The sequence below is a fragment of the Larimichthys crocea genome, chromosome II (assembly GCF_000972845.2).
Source record: "Larimichthys crocea isolate SSNF chromosome II, L_crocea_2.0, whole genome shotgun sequence".
Lineage (NCBI taxonomy): Eukaryota > Metazoa > Chordata > Actinopteri > Sciaenidae > Larimichthys > Larimichthys crocea.
In genome coordinates, this window is record NC_040012.1 from 9,174,777 (window position 1) to 9,200,321 (window position 25,545).

The 25,545-nt window shown below is 40.4% G+C and overlaps 1 protein-coding gene across 3 annotated transcripts; it reads left to right on the forward strand.

The window, feature by feature from the left end:
- myripa (myosin VIIA and Rab interacting protein a) lies at positions 1 to 25,531 on the forward strand. 3 transcript variants are annotated; one of them, XM_027291916.1, is made up of 18 exons: positions 1 to 227; positions 966 to 1,162; positions 1,656 to 1,816; positions 9,657 to 9,878; positions 13,137 to 13,273; positions 16,564 to 16,644; positions 17,045 to 17,142; positions 17,452 to 17,532; positions 17,744 to 17,890; positions 18,685 to 18,820; positions 18,926 to 19,494; positions 20,300 to 22,249; positions 22,716 to 22,772; positions 22,938 to 23,108; positions 23,587 to 23,748; positions 23,868 to 23,966; positions 24,064 to 24,124; positions 24,336 to 25,531. In XM_027291916.1, exons 3-18 carry the CDS (start codon positions 1,707 to 1,709, stop codon positions 24,368 to 24,370), a joined length of 4,116 nt encoding a protein of 1,371 aa, XP_027147717.1. In that variant the 5' UTR covers positions 1 to 227; positions 966 to 1,162; positions 1,656 to 1,706; the 3' UTR covers positions 24,371 to 25,531. The 3 variants fall into 3 exon arrangements, with proteins under 3 accessions (XP_027147717.1, XP_027147715.1, XP_027147727.1); XM_027291914.1 differs by lacking the exon at positions 22,716 to 22,772 and having other exon boundaries at positions 24,308 to 25,531; XM_027291926.1 differs by lacking the exons at positions 1 to 227; positions 966 to 1,162; positions 1,656 to 1,816; positions 9,657 to 9,878 and adding an exon at positions 10,104 to 10,150 and having other exon boundaries at positions 24,308 to 25,524.
- The last annotated feature ends 14 nt before the right edge of the window (positions 25,532 to 25,545 follow it).

Here is a 25,545-nt window from a genome sequence, read left to right on the forward strand (position 1 = left end):
GGCTGCACGGATCAGACCTGCACTGACACTTCTCCTCCACTTTTCATACAGAAACGAAACTTTTAAAAGTTTATTTATTTTTTTAAAGTATTTGAGACTTCGTGTTTAACAGATTTTCTCGCATTACTCACACGAAGATTAACGAGGTGGGTTTTCTTCCCCCTCCCCAAGACTGTGAAGGCGCACCGGTCAGCTTCACCCAGCGTGCCCAGCAGACACGGATGTCGGTGAGTCTCTCAGAGCAAACTATGATATCAGATAAAACCCTCTTTTTATGATATTGAAATGTTATCCATGATATTCAGACAGTTTGTTGTCATCAGCCTGAATAAAAATCAAGTTTTTGCATAACATGTGTATGTGATCACTGGTGGGGAAAGTTACGGAAGCCCCACGTGGTCATACATTCATAGATTTTATTTCCTCCCTTTTTTTGATATAATGAGTTAATATCATTTGTTTTCTTGATATCTCGAGTTCTTCATTTTCTCAAAAATAACAAATGTTTATATCCTGAGAAAAGGGGATAATTATCTTAACGATAACGAGAATTTGTTTTCCAGAGATAACGGCATAATTAATTTGAGATGTCAATATAATTAATCAAATGTGATAAGCTTGTGATTTTTCTATCACTACACTGAACGATGTTCCCTGCAATGATTTAATATAAAAGACTATCCTTTTGCTTTCTCAAGATCTCTTATGTTGTTATCTCGTGAAAATAAAGTTTCATGAAATTATAGCGTTACCTGAGGATAATATAACATAAGAGAAAACAATGATATTAACTCGTTATCACAAGAAAACTGAGGAAATAAAATGTATGAATGTATGACCACTTTGGGCTTCCATATAAAAGTAGCCTTCATTTATTTTTATTTTTTTTAACAGCTCACAAGATCTAATGCATGCTTGTGTTCGTGTTTTTGCTTGTACTGACTTCTGTCATGAATCTTTGACAGCTCTCCTCTGTAGCTGCTGATCAGAAAATCTTCCCAAACCAGGACCTCAGCATCCACATGGATTCCCCCTGATGTGCTGTCATGGTGGCTTCAGTCATAGAAAAGAAAACTGGGTCTCTACTTCAGATTTCCACCCGAGGAATGCTAATGCAGAAAACCCAAATCCTGCTCAGTGTTAATACCTCTGGTTTACTTGTGTAAGTAGCTTGTAAGGACGTCAAAATGAGTTTGAAGGGCTCATGGGCGAAGTTCTGCGCTCTGCAATGTCGACCAGGAGGGTGGATGTGTGCGAGCTGTCAGGTTAAATGCATATAATACGGTTAGAAGTGTCAGTATCACAATATTAAAGTACGTAACTTGGTTTTTCTGTCACATTTGGATTACCTCATCGCTAAATATGCAAATCAAGACAAATGTAGCCTAAGAAAACAAAATGGAAACCAAGATTATATTAATTTATTAATCCCACTGGGGTCAGTTTGCTCAAGCGGCTTCTCATAGGCTACACAAAACACAGTGACATACTATAAATAGTCTGATAAATAAACTTGCTCAGCACAAAAACAGAGATTAGAAGCAAGTTTATTTATGTAACATTTAATTCAATGCTTAATTAACTGCTTTAGTTCAGGTCAGGAATTTCATTTCATCTGCTGCTCTGACTTCTGTTATTATTTCTTGTTTCTTTAGATGATAAAGAGTTGATTGTTTGCTCGCTCAGAGGGACTGAGTGTGTCAGCGATGGGTCGTAAGTTGGATCTGTCCGGACTAACGGACGGCGAGGCGGAGCATGTGCTGCAGGTGGTGCAGAGGGACATGAGGCTACGCAAGAAGGAGGAGGAACGCCTCAGGTTAGTCATGATGAACCTCCGTGGTGGATTGTTTCACAGGTTTGAGCCCTAAAGCCGAAAGATGCTGGCCTCTAATATCACTTTATATCACTAACTCAGTTAGTTCATTACATATTTGTCCTTTTTTAGATTGACTTATTGCCTTATAATTACTCATCCTCAGCATCCTCAGATCTTTTACCACAGTGTAGAGACATCCTGCATTCAAAATGCAAAAAAAGTACTTATAATGCAGGATGTCTCATTTTAGAACATTTTACATTAATCTGGAGTCATGTATCTGGCCACATAATGCATGTATGTCCAATATTTTTTCCCTTTTTAGCTCAGTTTTTGGTCTCTACCAACTCCTGGACTCTCAAGCTGCTAAATATGTTCACCAGCTAGTTGCTGACTGTGTCTGTCTGCTGTTTGGTGTTGGCCAGGCAGTGTTTTTGGGGTATTTAGAGCTTTCCTGATGAAAATAGCTGCCTGCTGCAGCTAAAGACAATGAGAGAGAAACTGAAACTCACTATAACACTTCGCAGTATAATATATTGTTCAAGCTCTATACCTATTTTCAGTAACTGTAGTTCAGGTTACATTCGAGGCATTTTAAGACCTCTGTTGGTATTTTCTCATCCTGCCTCTCTGCTCTGATGTATGTCCTCAAAACTGGACAGGAAGTGACCTCCCTTTCCTGTTGTACTCGGACCAGCTTCCTCAAAGCTTCAACACAACATAAATACAAAGACAGACTAATATGCTAATTTGGTGGTTTTGAACTGAGTCTCTGGTTTAAAGTCAAGCTGTGTTTGGTCTGAGAGTTAGAGAGGTACATAATAGTAGGAAATGATTTGTCTGTATGCCAAAAATAAGTAAGAATACACATGGTTGTGTCATTTCCTTTACTAGGCACCTCATGCTTTATTCTGCGTATTGAGCCAAAAAGTCTTTCAGCACTCTGTCAGGATAAAGTTAATCATTGTAAATTCCTAAAAATTTCCAGACAGAGGAATGTCTTAATGTGTAATTTGGCTCAAGCTTCATAAACTACATGACCGTTTCTTGGAAAATGTGCCGGTTTTTACAGCTCAGGTTCATATGTTGTGATTGTTGTAGTGACAGATGAGCTCAACAATGCTGATTAACTCCATTCTGTGGAGTTTTAGACCTCTTGTAGCACTACGGAGTTTTTCTACTAGTTGATGCCCATTTGGTGCCCACAAGCATGTGGTGTGTGTTGATACACAGTCCTGCCAATACTGTCACTATGGACAGTATGTAGTTCGATCAGCACAATCAAAGATGCTTTATGACAGAAGATATCACAAAACAATCTGCAGAAATGTTATAAAATTGTGTATGCTTCCTGTCTCCTCGGCCCCCGAACCTTCTTTGTTTGGAAGTGTTGTGATCGTCGTGTGGATGATGAAAGCTGTTTGTGTCAGAGACAGTTTCGGATAAATATTTAAGTCGTAGTTTGGTTCTTATAGATCATCTTTGGTGAAATCAGACCGACAGAGAGAAGAGATATCTGATAAAAAAGTTTATTTTTCTCCTTATTTATCATCTAAAAATGTGATTTTAGTATCAGAATATTCAGAAGATATGTGACTCTGAGGACGAAGAATCGGAGCTCATGTTCACACAGTAGACTCAGCACCTGCTGCAGTGGCTAAGTGTTTTCAGTGAGGCGTCTCTTCTCTTCATCGCTGGCTCACAAAATTCAGATCAAACGTACTGGTGCTTACTCACAGCTAATCTTGTTGTTGCTTACTGTTCCACTATGAACAGACTTGTGCTGACATTGTCAACATTATTAAAAACACATTTTCTTATTTGTAAAGGTCTATTTTATGTTTAATCTGCTAAAGGATGTCAAACACATTCACGCCACCTGCCTTCTTTAGCAGAGGTGCATTGGCAAATAGGATCACGTACCATCCTCAGACATCAAATCTCTCATGTCATGTAGATTGTGAGCTACCCTGTAGTCATTAAGTGGGCTCTGACTTCATGCATCCTGCGTTTCAATTTCTGCCACGACACCCCCTGAGATAAAATCCAGGAACCTCGCTGACTGACGATGAGTGATAGACGGGAATATAGGAAGGCAATCAGTGTCCAGAGCTGAAGTTCAGAAAGGAATACAGATGAGTGATGAACGCAGTGTTGAATTTTGCTGCTGATTCTTGAGGCTCTGGTTAACTCTAACTGAAGGGGCCTATGAAAGATAACTGAATTATAACTGAACAGATATGTTGTTTAAAATCTGCCCTGCCTTGCAGTAAATCTGCTTTTAATCAGAAAAGGGAAGAAAAAGCTCAGGATGACATCAGCGAGATTGAGGCCAGGTTTAATGAACGCTAATCACACCTTATTTAGTGCGTGTACGTATTTTGTTATAATCCGTATTCACGGTTTCAAGTAATCCTTCGTAATCCTGTTTAAACCGTAAAGAATGAACAGTAATTAGTTTTCTAATCTCTGAAATAAGGTGGAGTTCAGTAGTTACACATATGGATGTATTTAATAAATTATAGTTTCTGATAAATCGTAACGTAAACCCAGTTCCCAATTTATAAGGTACATTTTCGAGGATGTAGTTCTGTTGTACTGTGTGAGAGGCGTTTTACATTTTGTCCAGCCTGTTTGTGTCTATGACTGAAGATTGCAAGTCTCCCAATTCTCCCAGTTACAATAATTTGATCTACTAAATCTTCAATACCTAGATGTCATTCACCATACTTCCATTTCCAACACTCAACACTGTAACCTGTAACAGGCGACAGATCCGCTGGTATCAGTGAATTTATAAAACTATCATTAGAAAAACTCCATATGATCACTCACTACTACACTACTATCACAGTAACAGTCAACACAGTTATGTTCTACTCCATTTTGCACTGAACTTCTGTCCAAATTTGCATCCTTGCAACACAGTACATGACTCTGTGTTGTCATGTTGGTCACAGTTGTGGTCTTGACCAGTCTTGAAATGACCATTGTTGACCAAGACAAGGCCAAGTCAAAATGTGGCCAATTCTGAGACGAGTCCGAGATCTTCAAAAAGTGGTCTTGAGACCAAAACTGATCTTGAGCACGACAATGGGGTCAAACGTTTAAAAAAACAAAATAAACATTCATAGCATTAAAACTATTTGTCTACTTTTATAATGTTTGCTTTTCAAGCTCTTAATTAGTGTCTCTATTTCATTGTTTTGTGATTTATGTAACAATTTGTGGATTAATTAAGCAGTCCATCAAGACACTTCTCAGTATAAAATATTACTGAACATTAGAACCTGCATGAATGAAGGATGGATTGGTGTGTCAGACTGAATCAGTTTCAGGCGAGGTGCACCTAATAAACTTGGAAATAATTTGTCAGATTGACGAAATATCATCTGGATGCAGCAGCAGACTGTATGTATGAATCTGGTGATACTGAAATGTCAGACTGTGTTTATCCCGTTAGGTCTTTCAGCAGAATAACAAGTTCTCAGGAAAAATGCCGCAGGAGTCGGTTCACTGCCACTGCACCTGATGATTTGGGGATTGCTGGCATGTGTTTCTCTGTTGTACCACCCGCCCACACACACACACACACACACAGACACAGCATGGCACCTCCGGAGTGCACACACACATGCAGAGCCTTAGCGTGGACGTAAATCCTGGCTGATTGGGAGAGGAAGTCTGTGGAAGTGAAGTTGTGAGAAAGCATCCTGAAAATCCAGAAAACGAATAATTAGACAGAAAGAGACACGATTTTTCTTCATCAGTGCATCGATTAATTTGCTGAGGAATGACCAATGTCAAATAAATTAAATGAGCACACTAATGTGCCTAATTAGTTCAATTAATGATTAGAAAACAAATCTCATCGACATAAAAGTCCAACCCAACCAATAACAAAAATAACAATGACTAAATAACAATAATTGTAATTAGTAATTTAATCATTTAAAAACAGAGTGGTTCACTTCTATTCATATGCATGACACATTTAGCATATTCTATAGATAATCCAGTTTCTTCTATCTAATTTTCTAATCTTTAAATACTTGGTTACTGAATCTATACGTCATATTTCCGAAACTGAGTCTGTCAAAGATTTGCACCAACACACAAACATTTCCCATAACTACTTTTAAAAGGATCAAAACCCGACGTGACTCGGCTGATCTCTAAAACAAAGCAGAAAGGGTGGATGTCTGGCCAAAAAAACAAACCTTTGCGTCATACACTCGACTTAGTTTCGCCAAGAGATTTCTCTTGCTCTTGCAAGCCAAGAAGCAAAGTTAGGCAAGGAGTCAAGCCGAGACTCGAATAACTAACTTAACAATAATAACTAGTAGCTGTAGTAAAATAAACAGATATCCATTCACACAAATGTGAGCACACATTAGTGGACGTTGTATCAACTTATCGCCAAGAAACAGACTTTTCATGAGGATTATTTTAGCTGACGCAGCTCAAGCTTCTCCACCTTTGTTCTGTTTTAATGCCTGAAGCTATACGACTTAACTAAAGGGTGTGTGAGGACGGAGGTGCACTACAGATACTGTACAGAGCGTGCTGCTGTTGAACATATGTTTCATGTCTCATAAATATTTAGATGAGAGCGAAAGAGATGTTATTCGTAGTGTGTGTGTTTACATGGATACTATTGTGTGCATGTATATTTCTTTATGTTACTTCACAGTCTTGCATCTTTCTGTGAATTTCCTACCACGACTGCATGTCTGACCCTGCAGTGTGTGTGTGGTCTGCCTCGGAGTTATTTATATCATCCAGTAATGGACTGTGGTGCTGTATTGAGAGGGCAGCGTCTCTCTGTCAGACAGGCGTCTGAGGGACATTGTTAAATTTTTATAGTTTGGAGTTACAGAAAATGTGGCCTAAAGGTTAGTGCTGTCAGAACGGCCTGCGTTAATGTTCAAGAAATGTGGATTTCAAAAAGAAATCCTGTGCCATATAGTGTGTAGAGCTCAAACAATTTGTGGAGGAATTAAGTAGTCAATCGTGTGTTGTCGTCGTTTGTTCAAATCGTGTTTTTAAGCAAAAATACAAAAAAATCTGCTTCTCAAATGTGAATTTCTGCTGGTTTCTTTCTTCTTTTACAATATATTTGGGTTTTTAGACAGCTTTGTGGACAAAACAAGACAATAGAAGACATCATCTTGGACCAGTGTGTAGGATTTAGTGGCATCTAGCTGTGTAGTTGCTGATTGCAACCCCCTGCCTCGTCATCGCCTTCCTATCATGAAGTAGAAACCGCTGGGGCCACAAAATGAGTACCTAGAGCCAGTGTTTCGTTTGTATGTTTACAGTATGTCCATATTGATCAGATATGCATTAAAGTCTTTTATTTTCTTGTTTTCTGACGCTGGTTTCCACTCCGTGTTCTTTATTTGCCCATAAACCACATACCTGTTCAACACACACCAGTTTCAGGAAATGGATTTCCCTCAGGTGAATAGAAGTCTATACAAACGCTCGGTATGAGGAATGAGGTCTTTTATTTTAGCTTTACATTTTCAATTTTAAAACTGAAGTGAAACCAATATTTGGTCTCTTATAGTGGCTCCTTTTTTTGCTTCTTCCTTCCCCTGTCCTCATGTTGTCAGACTCCATCAGTCTCCAGCTGTAATCACCTATAAATGATTCACTCATGGCTGATGCTCCTGCCGTCCTGATGTGAAAATAATAGATTTTTTTGACACTTTCCTTCGAGCACTACTTACACCATTTTTCATTTGTCTCTCTTCTGCCTCCATCCGTCTCGTTTTTTTCAACTGTAATTTCCTATCCCATCGTCTGTAGTGTTCATGGATGCATCGCTAGTATTTTCAATGCACATGGCATGCAGGAAACAGTAACAGTACGAGCACATGAATGTTCAAATTTTGTATTTAACATGTTAGTGCAGGAGATCTGTAATGAGAAGAATGTTTTGCATCAATTATGCATCTTGTAATGATTTAGTAGATTCTTAAAGAGATTAATCTGAGGTTAAAACTTCATTCTTGACCCCAGAAACACTCACATCACAAGTACTGTGGAGCTTTCAATCGTATCTCATAATCGTATCACCTGATATTCTGATATTATAAACCTCTGAATCACCAACCACTTTTCAGATATGTTCTGTGATTAAAATAGGCCTGGTGTTGTGCCATTCCTCAAGTCAAAATGAGACGGCAGTGACATGGCGAGTGTCTCTATCTTCTGTAACGGGATGTATTCCTGAGTTAAACAGAATATTTGGGTGGAGATTTACTTTGTGAAATCCTGAATCGATCACCCAACACAGGCCGTGTTTCTTTTTTGTTTTTTTAGCGAATACAGGGCCATGCAGAGCTGTAGAGAACCTCCACCCACACCTTCCTCACCCATGCTGTGAGAGACGATGAGGGAGAAGATAAATCAGAGCACAACCACACCAGTTTTTGCTGACTGAGATCCGAACAGACACCTTCTATGATACTGCAATGATACTGATATACTACTGTGCATGCTACGACCCATAAGCTGGCAGTCAACTGCAGCTTTTGATAGCATAACAAACAAAAGTACTCACTCCTCCACCTCCCAGGAAATCGGCCAATTTGAATCAACAACACTGCGTAGAAATTAGTATTTTTGTTATTAAGCCCAGTTTCAGAGGGCGATATCACTGTTGTAAATACGGACAGCTGTATATGTGTTATGATTATGTTACTTATGATCCAAAACTAACAAGTCAACAACATTTCTAACAGACAAACATCAAGGAAGGTCAACAACACAAGACATAGCAGCCAGCTAATATCACTGACTAGTCCAACAACAAGAAGTCCAGCTCAGCGTCTGTCTTTCAGACTTTTATTTCAACAAGCTCTCACCAACGACTAAAAGTCAGTCGCAGATTTACTCTTGTATGGCGGCTTCTTTCTGTGTCAATCACTCCTTTTCTGTTCTAAGCTTTCTATGTCAATGTCTCCTTTTTTTTTAACCTGGTTACATGGTACACTCACCTGGCTCCAGTTCTGGCACGACACCGACAAGTACGCTCAGAGCTCGGAGCTAACAAACTCAGCTAACTCTGTGTTAACTCAGTAAATCACAGTGAGTTGATGCAAAGCATCAGAGAAAAAAAAACTTTCTCCAGTTTCATGAACAGCACAGTTACATAGTGCAGGAACAGGAGTACGGGATACACCATTCACCTGATTACAAGTCAATGTAGCATCAGAATGATAAAAAATATATTTTTAATGGTAGGAAAAGTTACACAATGCTACTATAAATACTGATGTTCAACATTTTTATTGAAAGCTCCGGAACAGCCGCAGCTTTTAGCGACTCAAGCTATAATAAATGTTTATGATGCTCTAGCATCGAGAGAGAAAAGCTGCTGCTGCAGCTGTCGAGGAAACACACTGATGTTTTATTCATTATATCTTCCTCCTTTAACCTTTACACACTTAATGTGAAATTATAAAGGTCTAACGGCGTATTGCCGCTCTTTTTGATCCTTTACTTTTTAAACGATGTTAAGAAAACCACGAAATGATTTAAATTCTGCTCCGTTTTCATGAAAGAGAGGCAGAGGATCAGTGTGACTGTCAGTGTGACTCCATATCCTCGTAGTTATAATCATCATATTTGACTCACGATTGTTGTTTTATCCACTGAGGAACTATATCCTCTCTCATCCCACTCACTTATACATATACTCAGACTTAAATATTCTGTCTTTTTTCCTCCTCATCTTGCACAACTCTCTCTCTCTCTCTCTCTCTTACATTCCTGGATTCACTATCTTTCTCCCTCTAACCATCCCTCCTCCTCCTCCTCCTCCCCACAGTGAACTGAAGCAGGAGCTGGACGAGGAGGGCAGTCGCTGCCTCCTGCTGTCACGGCAGAGTTGCTTCAACCAGCGCTGCTGCATCCGATGCTGCTCGCCCTTCACCTTCCTGCTCAACCCCAGGCGCCAGTGCCACGACTGCCACTACAACGTCTGCAAGGCCTGTCGGGTCTACAACAAGCAGGACAAATCCTGGCTGTGCTCCGCCTGCCAGAAGAGCAGGTAAGGTCGGCGGTCGTGGTAGCGATGGATGCTGTGATTTCAGATGGGGGGGTTTGTTGTGTGCTTGCCAAGTACATGAGGCTAAGTTAAGGATGAGATGCTGACAGTGACGTCAAAAGGTTATTAAGGTCTTAACTCTTATGCTGGAGGGATGGATTTAGACCTTAGTACACACAACATAAGATAAACTACAGGATGAAGTCTGCCACTGGATAAAATACCAGAGAGAAAGACTAAGCTGTGATGTTGGACGATGTGAAGCAACAAAAAATGTACGTACACGTCCTTTTATTTTATTATAAAATGTCTTTTAATCATCCTCTCAGTTTTATGTTACAGAAAGCTTTTAATGCACCATTCAGAGGTGCAGCTTTCAAACAGTTTGTTGTATTTCCGTACTGCTGTGGCACATCACGTCGAACTTATGTGACTTGTTTGTTTTTTACGACTTCAGGAAGTTTACGACAATTGGATAAAAAGTCAAATGTGTGGTGATTTGTTGACATTTTATTTGAAAGAATAAGGTTGATGTTATTCTTTCTGTTTCTGTACAGCACACACTGTAAGACATAATCTCCCGGGAGGCATTAATGGTTTTGCATTTATTCCTACATTTGTATAGCACAATAGTGTAACGGAAAAAAAAGAGAGTTTAAGTTCAGATTGCTGCGTGAAATCGGTGTGACTGTTGAATGTGTGTGTGGTGGGAGGAGGGTCAGATGGTTGTATACTCACACCTTTTATCGCCGACAAAAGTCCATCTTTAAATATTGCTGTACCAACCCTGTCTGTGCCTGTAAACAACTCACATTAATTATTCATATATATTTTCTTATTATTATTATTTTTTTTTGAAGGTGTACTAAGTTCCAAAAAATACTGGCCAGTAAATTCTTTGGGAACTATTTCCATCCGTGGATTAATACACATTTGGTGACCTAGTTTATTGCAAGATATTGTACGTCAGACTAACTCAAAATAAACATGATATTCTCCAAGTGGAAACCTCCGTGGCTGTGAAGTGAAGTCAATGAAGTGCCAAAAAAAAACTGCAGTTCATCAAACGTCCACTTGAGGCTGGCTCCAGAAGTGAGTCAGTCTCCATAAGTCCCCATGTTAAAATGTCCAACTTCACAGCAGAAATAAACATGCCTGGTACAAAAAAACTGTTTTGGACTCTATAGCTCATTTCCTCATTCATGACAACTGTACTGAGGGTGAATTTTTATAGAACTCACCTGTTCAAATTATATTACGGTTTAAAGTTTAAAGTAACAGCATGGCCGCTTTGATTGACATGTAGGTGTCGTTGTGTCGACAGGTGGCTTGTGTCCTCAGGTCCACTGATGATTCACGTCTTTGCCGATTTTTAGATAAGCGTAAGAGGCAAGACTGCTGATGTGGCGGCTGCCAGCAGCTCAGATTTTGAGCTTCAAAACAGCTCTTTGGAAATCTGTGGGTGACGACACGCATACACCGTCCATTCTTTTTGCCGTCAGTGGTCTTTTCAGGGGATTTGTTAACAATAAGAAAAACAAACATATGCTTTAAATATACAATATATGTATTATACAACACTGTTTATTACATAAGCCCCCAAAAAGCCAAGACCCAGTATGCATTCTCTATACTCACTTAGTCTGTCCTGGATGATGGGTGGCTGCAGATATCTCAGCAGGCATTGGGCAAGAAGGAGGTAACAGTCATCACAAACACCTGCAGTGTGGGCAATTAAAAAAAAGCTTTCAAATTCACCTGAGAACCTGCAGGAAACCCACGCATACATAGGAAAATCCACACAGAACGGCTCAAACCACTCAGTGTATGTATCATAACCTGGAACTCGAGGTTTAGTATTTAAAAACAACAACAACTAAGTATAAAAACACTTGGATAAAATGCCACAATATTGTTTCAGTCTCTCATCTTAAAGATGAAGCTGTCAGTTTCTTTTTAATTGGTGGATATCGTTACCGAGTTGACAGGTTGTTAAACCTCGCTGACAGTTTTCTGTATGAGGAGACACCACAGACTGGGGGAGTTACCTCAAGATGGGTCACACTCAAAGACTCGTCTGTGTCACCTCCACCTCCTGTCAACACACACACACTCACTCACACTGCAACTCAACCGCACAGCGAACAGATGGTAACTCATTAAACATGCTGACATGAATATCTCCGAGATACCCTACAGCTGTCATTCCTTCACATTCAATTATATCCTGCTTCATTTTGATCTTAAACTTGGAGAAGAGACATAAAGCAGGTCTACATGAAAAAACCTCTTTCAATAATACACCTGTTGTGTGGATAATAAGTGATAATGCATGCATCTTATAAGAACTATAGTAGCAACTGTTTGAACAAACTGTGGATTCACTGTTACTGCTGTATAAATCTGATCCAGTATAACACACTAAGCTCCTCCGGTGTGAAGATTTGTTTTATTAGTGTTTAACCACTGGAAAATAAGAATTGTATTTTTGTTACCTTAGATTGAGTGTTTTATTTCCACACTGTTGGCCACACTGTTAATTGTACATAACTTTAAGCCGTAATATAATCTGAACAGGTGAATTGTATAAAAATTCACCCTCAGTACAGTTGTCACGAACGGGGAAATTAGCTATAGAGACCAAAACTGTTTTTTGTACCAGGCTGTAAATATGTTTATTTCTGCTATGAGTTGGACATTTGAACATGGGGACTTATGGAGACTGACTCGTTCTGGAGCCAGCCTCAAGCGGACGTTTGTTGAACTGCAGTTTTTGGCTTCACTTCACAGTCACTGAGTATGTTCACTGTATGTTCTGTGACCACCATAGTTTCTCCTTCTTGAGAGGAAGGACCAGATAAGGCAAAGGGGTTGCAATTAGCAACTACACCAATAGATGCCACTAAATGCTACAGACTGCTCCCGTTGCTTAAAGTCAATATTTCTCGACTTTTTATTCTATGAACCCTGTAGGAGTCTTTTTATTTGTTTTTTGGGCCACTTGGGGGCAGCAGAAACGACTGTGCACCTTGATATCCAAGAAGCTCTACTAAAGGTTTCCACACATTTTCAATGACTCTATATTACGATACAAGATGACATCTTCTTCATCCATACATGTATCCAAGGTACATCCATTTTTCTTCCATCATTCTTTCAGGAGTCCAAAGTGAATTAAAGTTGACTGTTTTTGACTAACTAAAGTAAAATAATTTGCATATTTATTACATTTGAACCTGCAGGTCTTTTTGTCTCTCGCAGGTTGTGGAAGACTCAGTCGCTCGAGTGGTTCTACACTAATGTGAAGAACCGCTTCAAGAGGTTCGGCAGCGCCAAAGTGCTGAAGACTCTTTACAGGAAACACCTGAAGGAGCACAGTGCGCTTTCAGAGCTTACTGGTAAACCACTCTGCTCATTAATAATGTGGATAAAAACAGTTTCTATTAACTTTGTGGTTATGACTAGTTTATTTATTTAGGGTTAACCTGCACTGAGGGTTCATAACTCGTCTTATCTGGCACACTTTAGAAAAATATGACATCTGAAATCTTCGCTACAAGCCTAATCCTGTACTGAGTGCTGTAAACAGATTACTGCGGGGAGAATAGACTCTCATGAGAAATGTATTTTTGTAAGAGTCTATGTGTCTGTCTAAAGTTGTTTGTGTATATTTCTGTGTGAATTTTTGCTGTTAGGATGAGAGTAAAACAGGATTATTCTCTTGCTTGGCTCTCATCTCTCATAACTTCAGCAGATTATTCTTGCTGCTGCCAGACTCCAAATTTGTTTTAAATGTTTATCGCATCCTTCATATAATCATTCAGGAGGGAATCAGGGACTCAGTGATGTTGTATTTAGGTTTTATTACACAATATATTTTAATTTTAATGTGCCAATCAGTATTTTTTCTTTCAGTTTTAAACAATTTTGCACCACAGAACTTGTTAGTTTAGCTTAGCTTTTTATATTAACAATAGGTCAAATTATTATATGTAATGAAACCGTGCAGCTCCCCTCATCTTTATGGAGCATTTTAGCATCTTTCAGCTCATTGTTTTGGTTTTGTTGCCTACAAAACTTTTACTCGTTTGGTTCACTTTCACTGCTCTCATTGTGTTGTTTGTGGTAAAAAAGTTGCTGTTCAAAGTTGTGTTCAAGTAGCCGGTGAACACAGTGGCACATTTAGCTGCTAAACAGCCAGATAATATTTCCCTCTGGAGTCGGTGGAAGCCAAAATCAGAGCTACAAGGTAGTAAATTTGGATTCTGGTGGCCAGAAACTCAAAATGAATGATTATGTGCTACATATTTGATGGATGTGTAAATAGGCAACTGCTATCTAACGCGTTAGCCATGTCAACTTTGCAAGGTGATAAAGTGCCAGTTTCGTGTTTGCAGCTCGTTGTGCTGCCTTCAGTTAATGCAGATCTGAATCAGATTCAGAATCATACAAGACATTTGCCTTGGTGTTTTGGTACATAACAATAAAAGGAGTAGAGAAAGGAAGAAAGAGTACTATAAAAGTCAAGAATCCTAAATATAAAGTTTAAATGTACTATAAAGAATATGAAAAACATATTATATACTGTATACATTCGGGAAAGTGCAAAACGTTGGCGGCAGTAGCTCAGTCCGTAGGGACTTGGTTTGGGGAACCGGAGGGTGGTCGGTTGAAGTCCAGCATGGACCACAGTATGGAGTGTGGACTGACAGCAGCAGAGGTGCCAGTTCACCTCTTGGGCACTGAAAAGGTGTTCTTCAGCAAGATACCGAACCTCCTCATTTGCATGTCTATAAGCCCTTTATATAAGCCTGTAGTTTTATTTCGGGCCTATACGTGTAAAACTTGAGTGAAAGAAAAAATTACCCATTAAGGAATCAATAAAGTAAACCATCTTCTTCTACAAAGAATAGCAGTAGAATAGAATAGAAGTTGATGAAGATCTGAATACTTCACAGAAAGGCACCAAAAGTGTTTGACTGACTGACTTTTCCTCACGAATTATGGTTTAATCGAGTGTGAAAATGACTCTTGACCTTGGAAATTGCTCAACGCTCTAATCTCTCAGGAAGGTTTTACAGTTTATATTTCACTGTAGACTGTGAGTATATTGGCTTTGACATCACAAAGCAGTCAGTTCCTTCACTGTATCCAGACATAGTGCGTTTATTTAAACAGTCAGTGTGTTGAATAAGACCATTCGCCCTGCAGCATACGCTCTGGCATGTTTGTGTAGTCGGGGACAGAGCAGAGGAGTGCCATTAGTTCAGACTCTCTGATCTGAACAGACAAGGGATTTTGAGAGAATTATGAGTGTTTTGTGGAGGAGAGGTCGCTGGCTGCAGATGGTGCAGAGCTGTGACCCCTGTGGGAGGACGACTGATGTGGCCTGGCCACCGTCAGGCCCCCGCTCAGCATCTCTAGTGTGGCGTCTCTTTTATTTTCCACTCATGCATGCTCATAGCACACGCTGTATCATACATTTGAATTTGTTTATGACTGTAAAGCGTTGGAAATTTAGCAGCTGCCAAATCCAATCTGCATAGTCTGACTCATGGAAAGCTCTGCTAATGCTTACTTTGCATAAGAACAATGTGAGCTGCATGAATAGCATAAGAATTAATAGAGCTGACATTTGGAAACTAATAGCTATGGGTACGGGCATTATCTTGTGTGAGATTTGTATAGCAGCTCAAAAGCTCGACAAAGTTCCAACAGATCATCCCGAGGGGGACATGAACGTCCGCAACAAATTCATGTCATCCGAAAAACAAAAATGTGAACCTCATGGTGAGTCTCATCTCTTCGATTTACTATTTGGAGCGTGTTGTCGGGCTGACGTCAAGACATTTAACATCACATGTTTCCATACTCGTGTTGAAAGAATCATTTTTAGAGCTGCTTCTGCTCTGATTCCCAATTTTTGGGTTTTTCTGGAGGGTGTTCGGTTGGAATTTAAATAAACTACTCTGCTTGTAGCTTCTATCTGAGTTAACCTGCCATCATGTATATTTATATTACACATAGAGTGACATGCATATACTCATGTATGTATGTCTCATGGTGCCTTTGGGGTTACTGTAACCTTTAAATGCTGCAGTAGAGGCAGTTCTGTCGGTCGTGGGTCTTTTTCGTGTTCATGTGATGCAGTCAAATGTGTCCTGACTCATTAATTGTTACAACACACGGACTTCTACAGATACACACCTTTTTCTGCCTTTACAGGATATCTCACATCACTGAACTCACGCTTGCCTATAGGGGTTTTTAGCAATGCAAGAGAGCAGAGTGATCTACAGTTTATATCATTTAGTTTAAGTCCTCTATGTGCCTCTTAAAATGATTTGAAGTGACCTTGTGTACTTTACTGTACCTCTGAGCAGCTCCTGCTGCACACAGCCTGGTAATACCGCACACAAGGCCGCTCTAGTGCACTTATATAACCACAAATGGCTGCATTGTTGCATGAATATTTATTTGACGAGAAAAGAGCTCAGGGCTCAGAGTAAACTATCCACAGTATGACGGAGCTCTCTGCCGTGCCGTCAACAACTCAGAGTTCAAGCTTAAACCTCAGACCTCATATTTATAAGGTCCTGTACATTAGGTATTCGTGTTCAAAGCACTTAAGCATATCTGTGTTGAATTATATTTTGTTTTTGACGTTGGATTTTGTGTGTGTGTGCAGAGGGCAGCGCCTACGAGGAGAGTATCTGCAATGAGGGCAGCGTCTGTGGGAGCGACTCAACTTTCTACAGACAAACTGAAGGTGCGGTTCAAGGTTATTTCGAGGTCATTGTAATCCTCTCATCATGTATACGTCATGACGATATCATCATGTATTCTCAGGCCGTGAGAACAGTCAAACAATCTTTTTGTATTTTCGTCTGTTTTGCTCTCTGGTTGTTGCCTCTGTCCCGCTCTGCCCTCACTTCTCCCAGTTCACTGCACTAACAGGATAAGTGACAGCAGACATCGAGGAGAAGCGGCAGCAGCCTGATTGTCAGCTGTCTGCAGTGCCTCTACAACACGAACGAGACAGATTAATAACACGCACCCTGAAAAACAGCATCAAAATGAAAAGGAGGCGATCACTCTCTCCTGTTAATTAAAAAGAATAAATTCGGGTAATATCAAAACAAGTAATTATTGTGTTTCTTTGTTTCCAGAGCACAGCATGGCAGAGACGCTCACTGTGGCCTTGCGAGTGGCAGAGGAAGCCATAGACGAGGCCATTTACAAGGCTGAGTTTAACCCCGGCAGTCAGGTTATTTATGTTGTTCTAATCGACTACAAAGACACGTTAAATGACTATAAGGACATGCTGAATGACCACAGAGACTAAACGCCTATGAAGAGATTATCAGCCAAACTGTTTGTAGGTTAAATCCTAGAGAATATTTCTGGTTCTGCAGACACTTTATAAAAGATTTACTTCTCATTCATCTGGATCCCAAAGCTTCTGAACTGAGTACAGGCAAATAACTATATTTAGAGTGTATGTTTAGAGGAGTAATCTGCTTATAGTGTGTATATAGTGTGTATTCATGTGTGTGTGTGTGTGTTTGCTTACCAGGAGAAGCAGAATGAGGCGCACTATCTGCGTGAGCACAGAGGAGAGCTCATTGAAGAACTGGCCAAAACTATTGTGCAAAAAGTGAGAAAATGAAAGATGTTGCTGTCAATGCTTTGTACAATAAGAGATGATTTATTAGTACTGTGTAATTATGTTGATTTACAGTGTGAAAAGCCATTGCATCATACTCAGATGTAACTCAGTAAGGGGGATCAAAGCTGCACATATTAAAACAAAACCATTAATTCCCGCTGATTTTTTTGTGTTTCTGTGTGTCTCTATTCTCTCTTAGATTATTAATCGGAGGAAGACTTTGGCTGAGATGAGGACAGAATATGACCGGGACTGGATACATGAACATGACACTGACCTTCCTCATCATCATCAGTCTGCCTGTGATCAAGCCTCCAGCTCCATTAAACAGAAACCAGACCTCTGGGTAAAAAAAACATATATTTAATACAATATTATTAATGTACAGACACTGTGCAGAAGAAACTTACAGAAAAAATGACTTTTACAAGTACAGATTAAAGCAGTTTTTGTTGGTGTCAAACAATCTAACCCATCTAAACTTCTCAGAGGTTTAATTTAAAAAGAGAGACCCAAACAAGCAAATTATTTATATATTTTATATTATATTTCATTCAAAAAGTCAAAGATTAGAGAATAGTTCAAATTTAAGTACTAATTTTTGTATCCCAGTTAATCGTCTCCATATTTATTTTCTATTGTGACCTTTTGAAGGTCTGACCCTCTTTATAAAATATTAGTTTGTAGTAGTTGGGTAGCTCAATCATCGCCACCTCAACAACCTCGACTTTATATTACATGAAGGCATCATCACCCATTTTTTTACAAACATGCTTTTTTATGTTATGAATTTTTATCCATTCAATTTTATTGTTTTATTTTCTTTTATTTATACTCGGGTGTTTCGTAATGACTGTTGCTCTCACTGTCCGTCTTTCATTGTAACAAATGACATGTTCTTAAATCTTAATTTAGTCTGACCTTTGTTTGGCCTCGGTTGTTGTTGTATTTTTACAGTATTGGTATTTTTACTTGAGTAAAAGATCTGATTATCTCCTCGGAGAAGAGAGGATATGACGTCTTCATCTGTACGATGACACATGCTGACCTCTGCTGGTTAAACTGCTCCACTGACTTCACCTTGACGGTGACATGACATGAGAGTTTTCAACGATTTGTCTTTGTCATGTTTCTTCTCAGAGGTCACACTCTGCCGACTCGCTGCTGGACAATGAGCCTCCAGATCTGATACGAGACCCTCCACAGGCGTTAAAGAAGGAAGGAGGTGGGTCAGCTATGTCGACCTGGAAGAGTGTAGACCGGCTGGACAACTCCGGTAAGATCAGATGGGATAAGAATTTTCGTCTGCCAATACCTGCCTCCTCTGTGTTTGTTTTTGTTTATGTTGCTGCATGCGTGACTGTACCTTGTGTGTCCTCAGTGCTGAAGAGCCCAGACGGGAACTGGATCGCCCTGCAGAGCGCTCAGCTGTCACGTCCCAGCCTGCTGACCAAAAGGAAGAGTCTGGTCTTCAGTGCCTTGGAGAAAGAGTCTGGAGTGGTGTCCGCCTACGAAGGCATGGGCTCTGACAGTGAAACCAAACCTGAGCCTGATAACTCCTGGGGAGCTGCCCTCCATGAGTTCCAAAGAAAGATGATGGACTCTAACTATAACCCACAGGACAGCTGCGACAGGACCCCGTCCCCGCTGATGGACCGCCGAGACAGCAGAGATGATCAGTCTACAGACTCTGAGGGGAACTGGAAGACTAAACCTCTGAAGGCTCTTTTTAAGAAGAAGTCACCCGCAGAGATCAGACGACCTGCATCATCCTGCAGAACTAATATCATCGATGTGAAGTTTTACATGAAAAGTGCAGAAGAGGGAGAGGAGGACGAGGACGAGGAGGAGGAGGAGAGAGAGGTGGCGGCAGAGCCAGGAGTGGGAAAACTCAGGAGATCCCGGAAGAAAAGAAGGAGTAAAAAAGAGTCAGCAGCTTCTTCTGTGACGGTAAGAAAGAAGCCACACTAAAATACAAACTGAGTCAGAAGATCTCAGACAATAATTTAATCAAATGGCTCGATATGACCATAAAAAAAACTGCCACTTCTGGTACAACAACATATAAAGTCTGGATTACAATTCTTTTTACAACAGCACTTAGAGGAAAATATATCAAAATATGAACTTAATGGGGTGGTCGGTAGCGTAGTGGTTAATGCGGCCGCCCTGTGTGTAGAGGCTATAGTCCTCGCTGCAGTCGGCTCTGGTTCGAGTCCCGCATCGGATGGCCTTTGCTGCATGTCATTCTCCCTCTCTCTGCCCGTTTCCTGTCTATCTTCAGCTGTCCTCGATATCGATAAAAAGGCCAAAAAAAAATAAAAAATGAACTTAATTTCTTTAGGGCTGGAACAATCCTGATAATCGAATCATCATTAAGTTGTTTGATCGAGTAAAAATGCCAAATATTCTCAGAAACGAGTTTTTCCGTTTTTTTTTAGGATTTTAAAATTAATATTTTGGGTGTCGGTGGAGTCAAATGCAGCTTTTGAAAGTGCTAAAACTTGCAATAGTCACTTTTGACTTCTCTCGTGTTGTTTTAAATTTATCGATTAAAAAGAGTAATTAACAGATTGATCCAAAATGAAAAGAAGAATCTAAGAATAATAATTAGATCAGATTATATTGCTGCATTTCCTCCAATGTAAGATGCTCAGATAAATGTTGCATCTGCAGTAGTTCTGAATATTAGTGGAAATCATTCACTACAGTACATAAATGATAAATGAACATATTATTTCTTTTACATTCACAGGACTACATTAAAAAGGACAGCCATCCTTCTAAAGCTCTGACCCCTGACACTTTGACCTCTGGATCCACGACACCTGAACCTCTTGACGTTAAGCGTGACATCACTGGACCGAGAGCCAATCAGATGGAGGAGGAGCTCACGATAAAACTACAAAAGCTAGCAGATCAAGTTTTTGACTCCTCCACGGGGGAAGAAGGTGAAGAAGAAGATGATGAAGCCGGTCATGTAGGACAGAGGGAGGAAAACAAACAAGGAAACGAGGACAGAGATGAGGACGATGGGAGGCTGTGGAGGATGGAGATCGACTTGGATGAAGGAAGAACAGAGGATGAGGAGGAAGAGAAAGAAGAAATTGATGAAGAGATGAAAAACAGATTATACAAGCTTGTCGCACAGTCCAGACTCACGTATTTGTCATCTACTGATGACATAGACAATTTTGGACAGAGTGAAGGAGAAGCGGAGCGAGGCAAGGATGAAGGTGTGGAGGAGGAAAATAAAGAGCCGATGGAGGAAAATACAGACGGACTGACTTATAAACTATGTCAGCTGGAAAAAGAAGTCAGGGCGAACCAGTTCTCCTCCACAGAGGATGAGCTGGACAGAGTTGGCGTCATGGATGAAGAGAAGAAGACAGGAGAGGAGGAGGAGCTGGCGACCAAAGTGTGCAGATTAGCTAACGAAGTCGACGCCGCCCAATTTTCGTCCACGGAGGATGAGTTAGACCGAGCAGGAAGAAGTGACGAGGGGGAGGACGAAGAGACGCTGTGGAAACTGCAGGCTGCTCAACTACGCGATTTGTCCAGTCTGGTCCGAGCTTCTCGGTTTTCTTACAGCGAGGATCAGCTGGACAGAGCTGGAGAGAAGGAGGTTGTCGATGAAGGAGGAATTGAGAGCTGTGTGTGGGAGAAGGCACTGGAGAAAAGTCTGGAGAGGAGAGAATCGTTTTATTTAGACGTGAAAATGTCAGCGTTAATGGATGAAATCGAGGAAAGAAAGAAGGCGAGCAGTGACGATCAATCAACTCTGAATATTTTGGATGGTCAGACAAAAGATAAAACAGAGGAGAATGAAGGTTGCATGAAGGAGAGGGTAACAGAGGAGAAGGAGGACGAGAGGATGAAAAAGGGAGAGAGACAAGAGATGGAGTTAAAAACAGTGGTGGAGGCAGAGAGAGCGGAGGAGATAATACATGAGGCAAAAGTTCAACAGCCAGAGGCAAAGTGTCCAGACAGGAATGACGGAGAAGAGAGACGGGAAGAGGAAAAGATGAGTGAAAGCAGAGAGAGTCAGGAGAAATGCGAGACAGACAGTGACGAGGAAGAATTTGACAGAATAATCAGCAGCATGTTGATGATGACTTTGGAGGACATGCAGGGAGAGACGTTGAGTAGCGAAGCTGCAGAAAATGAGAGGACAGAAGTAGAGACGGAAAACGTAAACACGGGGAGAGAAAGTGGATTAGAGGACAGTGTTGCTGGTGCACGAAGCACAAATGCATCAGAAGAGACGAAGAGTGCGAAAGAGCTTCAAAGTCGAGGCGGTGACGTGACGCCAGAGTCGGCTGCGAAGGAAGGACCTGGAGAATATGTAACTGAGCAAAGTGGAGGAGACGTTTCCAGAAGAGAGAGAGAGAGTGAAGATGCTACAGATGGAGATAAAAATGAGCAGCAGGAAAAAGATCCACAAGAAAAAATGTTTTTAGAACAAGAAAACCGTCTAGTGATGACAGCGGAGGAGCCAGATGAGGCCAGACGTAAACAAACAGAAGTTGACGATGACGAACAAGAGGACAGAGGAGGGAAAACTGAAACGACGGAGACAAAAGGAGAGGCTGCAGAGGGAGGACGTGAAAGTAAACAAACAAATGAGGAAACCAAAGACGATGCCGAGCAGAGCGGCACGTCTTTTACCCAACAGGGTTCACTGTCACCGGAGGAGATTCAAACCGTAAGCGCGGGAGCTCAGAGGTTTTACCACTAACAGTCTGCTGTGATTGTAGCGTTAAAGTGAGTCTGTGTAACTTTTGAAAGAGAAGGGAAATGTAATCCAACAAAACTGTCATCATCGTGACAAACTGGCCTTAGATAGATACTGCTGGGTCCCTTTATGACTCTTTAGTGAGTTATAGCAACTCAAAGTTCACTTACTCACTTTTGCAGCCACATCTCATCAACAGAAAGCACAGGAGTGAGTGTAGATTTAAGATTACTCTAAGTTTACATCTCTATTTGTGCTGCAGATACAAAAGTTACAGTGTCACTTTAAAGAAAGCTTTACAGCTGTTTCTGACTAACTCTTCTGATGAACTGTTCTTTGCAAACTAAATTACTGCTTCACTGACACTTCACGCTGATTTTCTTTTCCATGTATGCCCTGTGTTTTTCTTCTGTGTGCTTCTCTCTGTGTGCTGTAGGGTAGAGACATGGAGCTTTACAAAACAGTACAGTTTATATCAACTCTGCTGGAGCAGGTGAGGTAGCATGGCGATACCTGCAGATTACAGATGGTCACTTTACTGTTTTTCATGCACGCCACTAGTTTTGAATTTTTAAAATGTTGTGGATTTCATGAATTTGAACGACCTGAACTTACTTCAAAATTGCCGTAGAAAAACAGCCATCTGTCTCTGTTGTAGAGGTACACCGCGGTGTCTCTGCGCAGCATCACCACTGAAGTCCTGAAGGTGCTGAACGCCACAGAGGATCTGCTGCAGGGAGCAGACGACCGCAGAGTCTCCACCGCCTCACTGCCCCCCAACACCGACACCAAGAAACTGGATCAACAGTTCTCGAGACTGGAGGAGAACGTGAGTTATGCCGGATCATTTATTCACTGCACATGTCACTGTTTGATCAAACTGTATGACTGCTGACAAGATTTTATAGACTAATGAGGGTAAATCTATTCAATGTGAGTCGAATATTTAGAGCACAGGTGCATCGTTGTGGTACAGTAATGATCTTAGAACAGTATTGTCCTCTGTCCCTGTGGGGACATCGACTAAATGTGTAAGTTTTACTCTGAAAATCTTCTTAAAACTTTCACATTAACTCATAAATTGCTAGTGATTATTAAAGGTAACATAATGCACATTTCCAGGTTCATGTTTTCATTTTGGGATGTACTTGAAGCTGAATCCTGTTTTTAGAGCAGAGAGCAGCTCTGTTTATTCAAAAAAGCCTGAATCCACCGTTGACTTCTTTGTACAAATAAAGCACAATAAAAAAACAAGTCCAAATTATTTACAGTTTAAAAACCCAAATGTTGAACTGGACACGCTGCAGGTGTACATGGCAGCTGGTGCGGTGTACGGTCTGGAGGCAGACCTGAGTGACCTGGAGGAGTGTGCCAGGGGCATCAGCAGCACCACGTCTGATATGGAGCTGTCCTTCCTGGAGGAGCAGGTCGCATCAGCAGCTGCTAAAGTTCAACAGTCTGAGCTACAGGTGGGATCGAGCTGCATATGCGCCTATTTTCATAGCTTTTTTCTGCTCAATATTAGACATAAATACTCAGCTGTGTTTGGGAGCTGTGTGGCGAGTTCATGTTTATGTTTCTGCTCTAGATTTCTGACATCTCAGCCCGAATTGCTGCTTTGAAGAACGCAGGCCTCGATGTGGACACACAGTCCCGCTCCACTAAGAGCAGAACCGTTCCAGTTATGGTGCTGTGCACATTAATATACAGTTTAACCACCAGAAGATTATGTCAGACACCTTGTACAAGGATCAAAATAAAGCTTATTGTTTATCTTCTTGCAGCCTGTTACCCTGGACTCATCACGACAGCTGAGGAGGCGATTACCTGCACCGCCGGTCAAAGGTCAGAAACTCACATTTCATACAAAATACTAACTGTATTTTTTAAATTTATATTGGATTGTAGTGTAACTAATAAAGTGGATGGTCGGTGTAGTTATATATATGACTTACTAATCCTTGGAGTCCCAAACCAAAATACTATTTGACTGATGTTTGGCTCTTATTTTTTATTACGATATCTCAGATGAATCATTTTCTTCTCTCTGCCTCAGAAGACCAGCAAACCATCAAACCAGGACGTTTGTAGTACCTCCAACACAGCAGTGCCTTGACCCGGTCACACTGCAGCCTACAGGCGAGTCTTGAAGTGATCCGTTCAAATACCGTTTGCCTTAATTTCGCTTCAAACTAAACACGCCTCAAATAATACGAGACACTAGTACTGTATGTGTGTTTGGTGTTGTTGTGCCGCGTGTCAGTAAATATGCAGGAAACTGTTGATTCTTGTCATTTTATCAAAAATGTACAGTAGTTAAAGCTACAATATTATCAGACTGATGACTGAAAAATATATCAAAACTGATCAATCTGGGGAAGAAATGCTCAGCTCACTCAACGCAACAATAAACTCACCAACACTTCAGTTTTTTAGATTCCAAACTGGTGAAATGATTACATTATACAGCATGTGTATAAAAACCCTAATGTTTTAATTATAACACCTTTTATAAACTTGATTTTGACATCATCAGTCATCCATTTAACTTGCTGTAGCTCTACAAATCAGACTGAAAAGACACTAAAATTATCAGCAGTACAGCTCCTGAAGAAAACCTAGAATTTACACTTTTTAAATCATAAATATACAGATTACACGTACATGAGAACAATTACAGCATGTTAGAAAAAAACTGTGCCGTGTCTAAAAATGAATACAGAACTGTATTTTTCCATGATTGTGGATGTTTGTAATGTTGTAGTGTACATATCTGTACAGCAATCAGTAAAAATATGTTTTGTGTTTTGTGCCTTTATTATTAAGTTCAGAAAATAAAATAAACATTTCAAAAAAAGGTTGCTTCACTGTAAAAATGTTATTCTCTGAGATAAACAGCAATGGAAACACTGTGCACCCTGTTTGCCCCTCAGATGAATGTGGGTGTAATGGTGAGGAATTTAGTCTGTATTTTTGAGATGAGGAAATGACACCCGAATATGACATTCCTCCTTGTGAAGAAGGTGTGGGAACGACACATAACGGCTCTGGAAAATAACAGCCGTCTTTGAGAGAAATGGTCTCAAACCAAACATTCGGCAGCGTCGCCTCTTGCTCTTTTTTGACGCTGCAGTAAACACAAACGCCAAACTGTTACTTAAAATAATCAGTGGGTACAAATCTCCTCATAGAGGTTTGATGTTTTCCTCTCGGAACGTTCAAATTCTACAAATGAACTTGAGCAGCAGCTGGAAACCAAAAAGTCT

Excerpts from the sequence above, each read along its gene's own strand:
- myripa (XM_027291914.1), top strand. The coding sequence starts at position 1,707 with ATGGGTCGTAAGTTGGATCTGTCCGGACTAACGGACGGCGAGGCGGAG. Across the intron at positions 16,645-17,044 it reads TTTCTACAGACAAACTGAAG|AGCACAGCATGGCAGAGACG; the intron begins GTGCGGTTCAAG and ends CTTTGTTTCCAG. Across the intron at positions 19,495-20,299 it reads CAGCAGCTTCTTCTGTGACG|GACTACATTAAAAAGGACAG; the intron begins GTAAGAAAGAAG and ends TTACATTCACAG.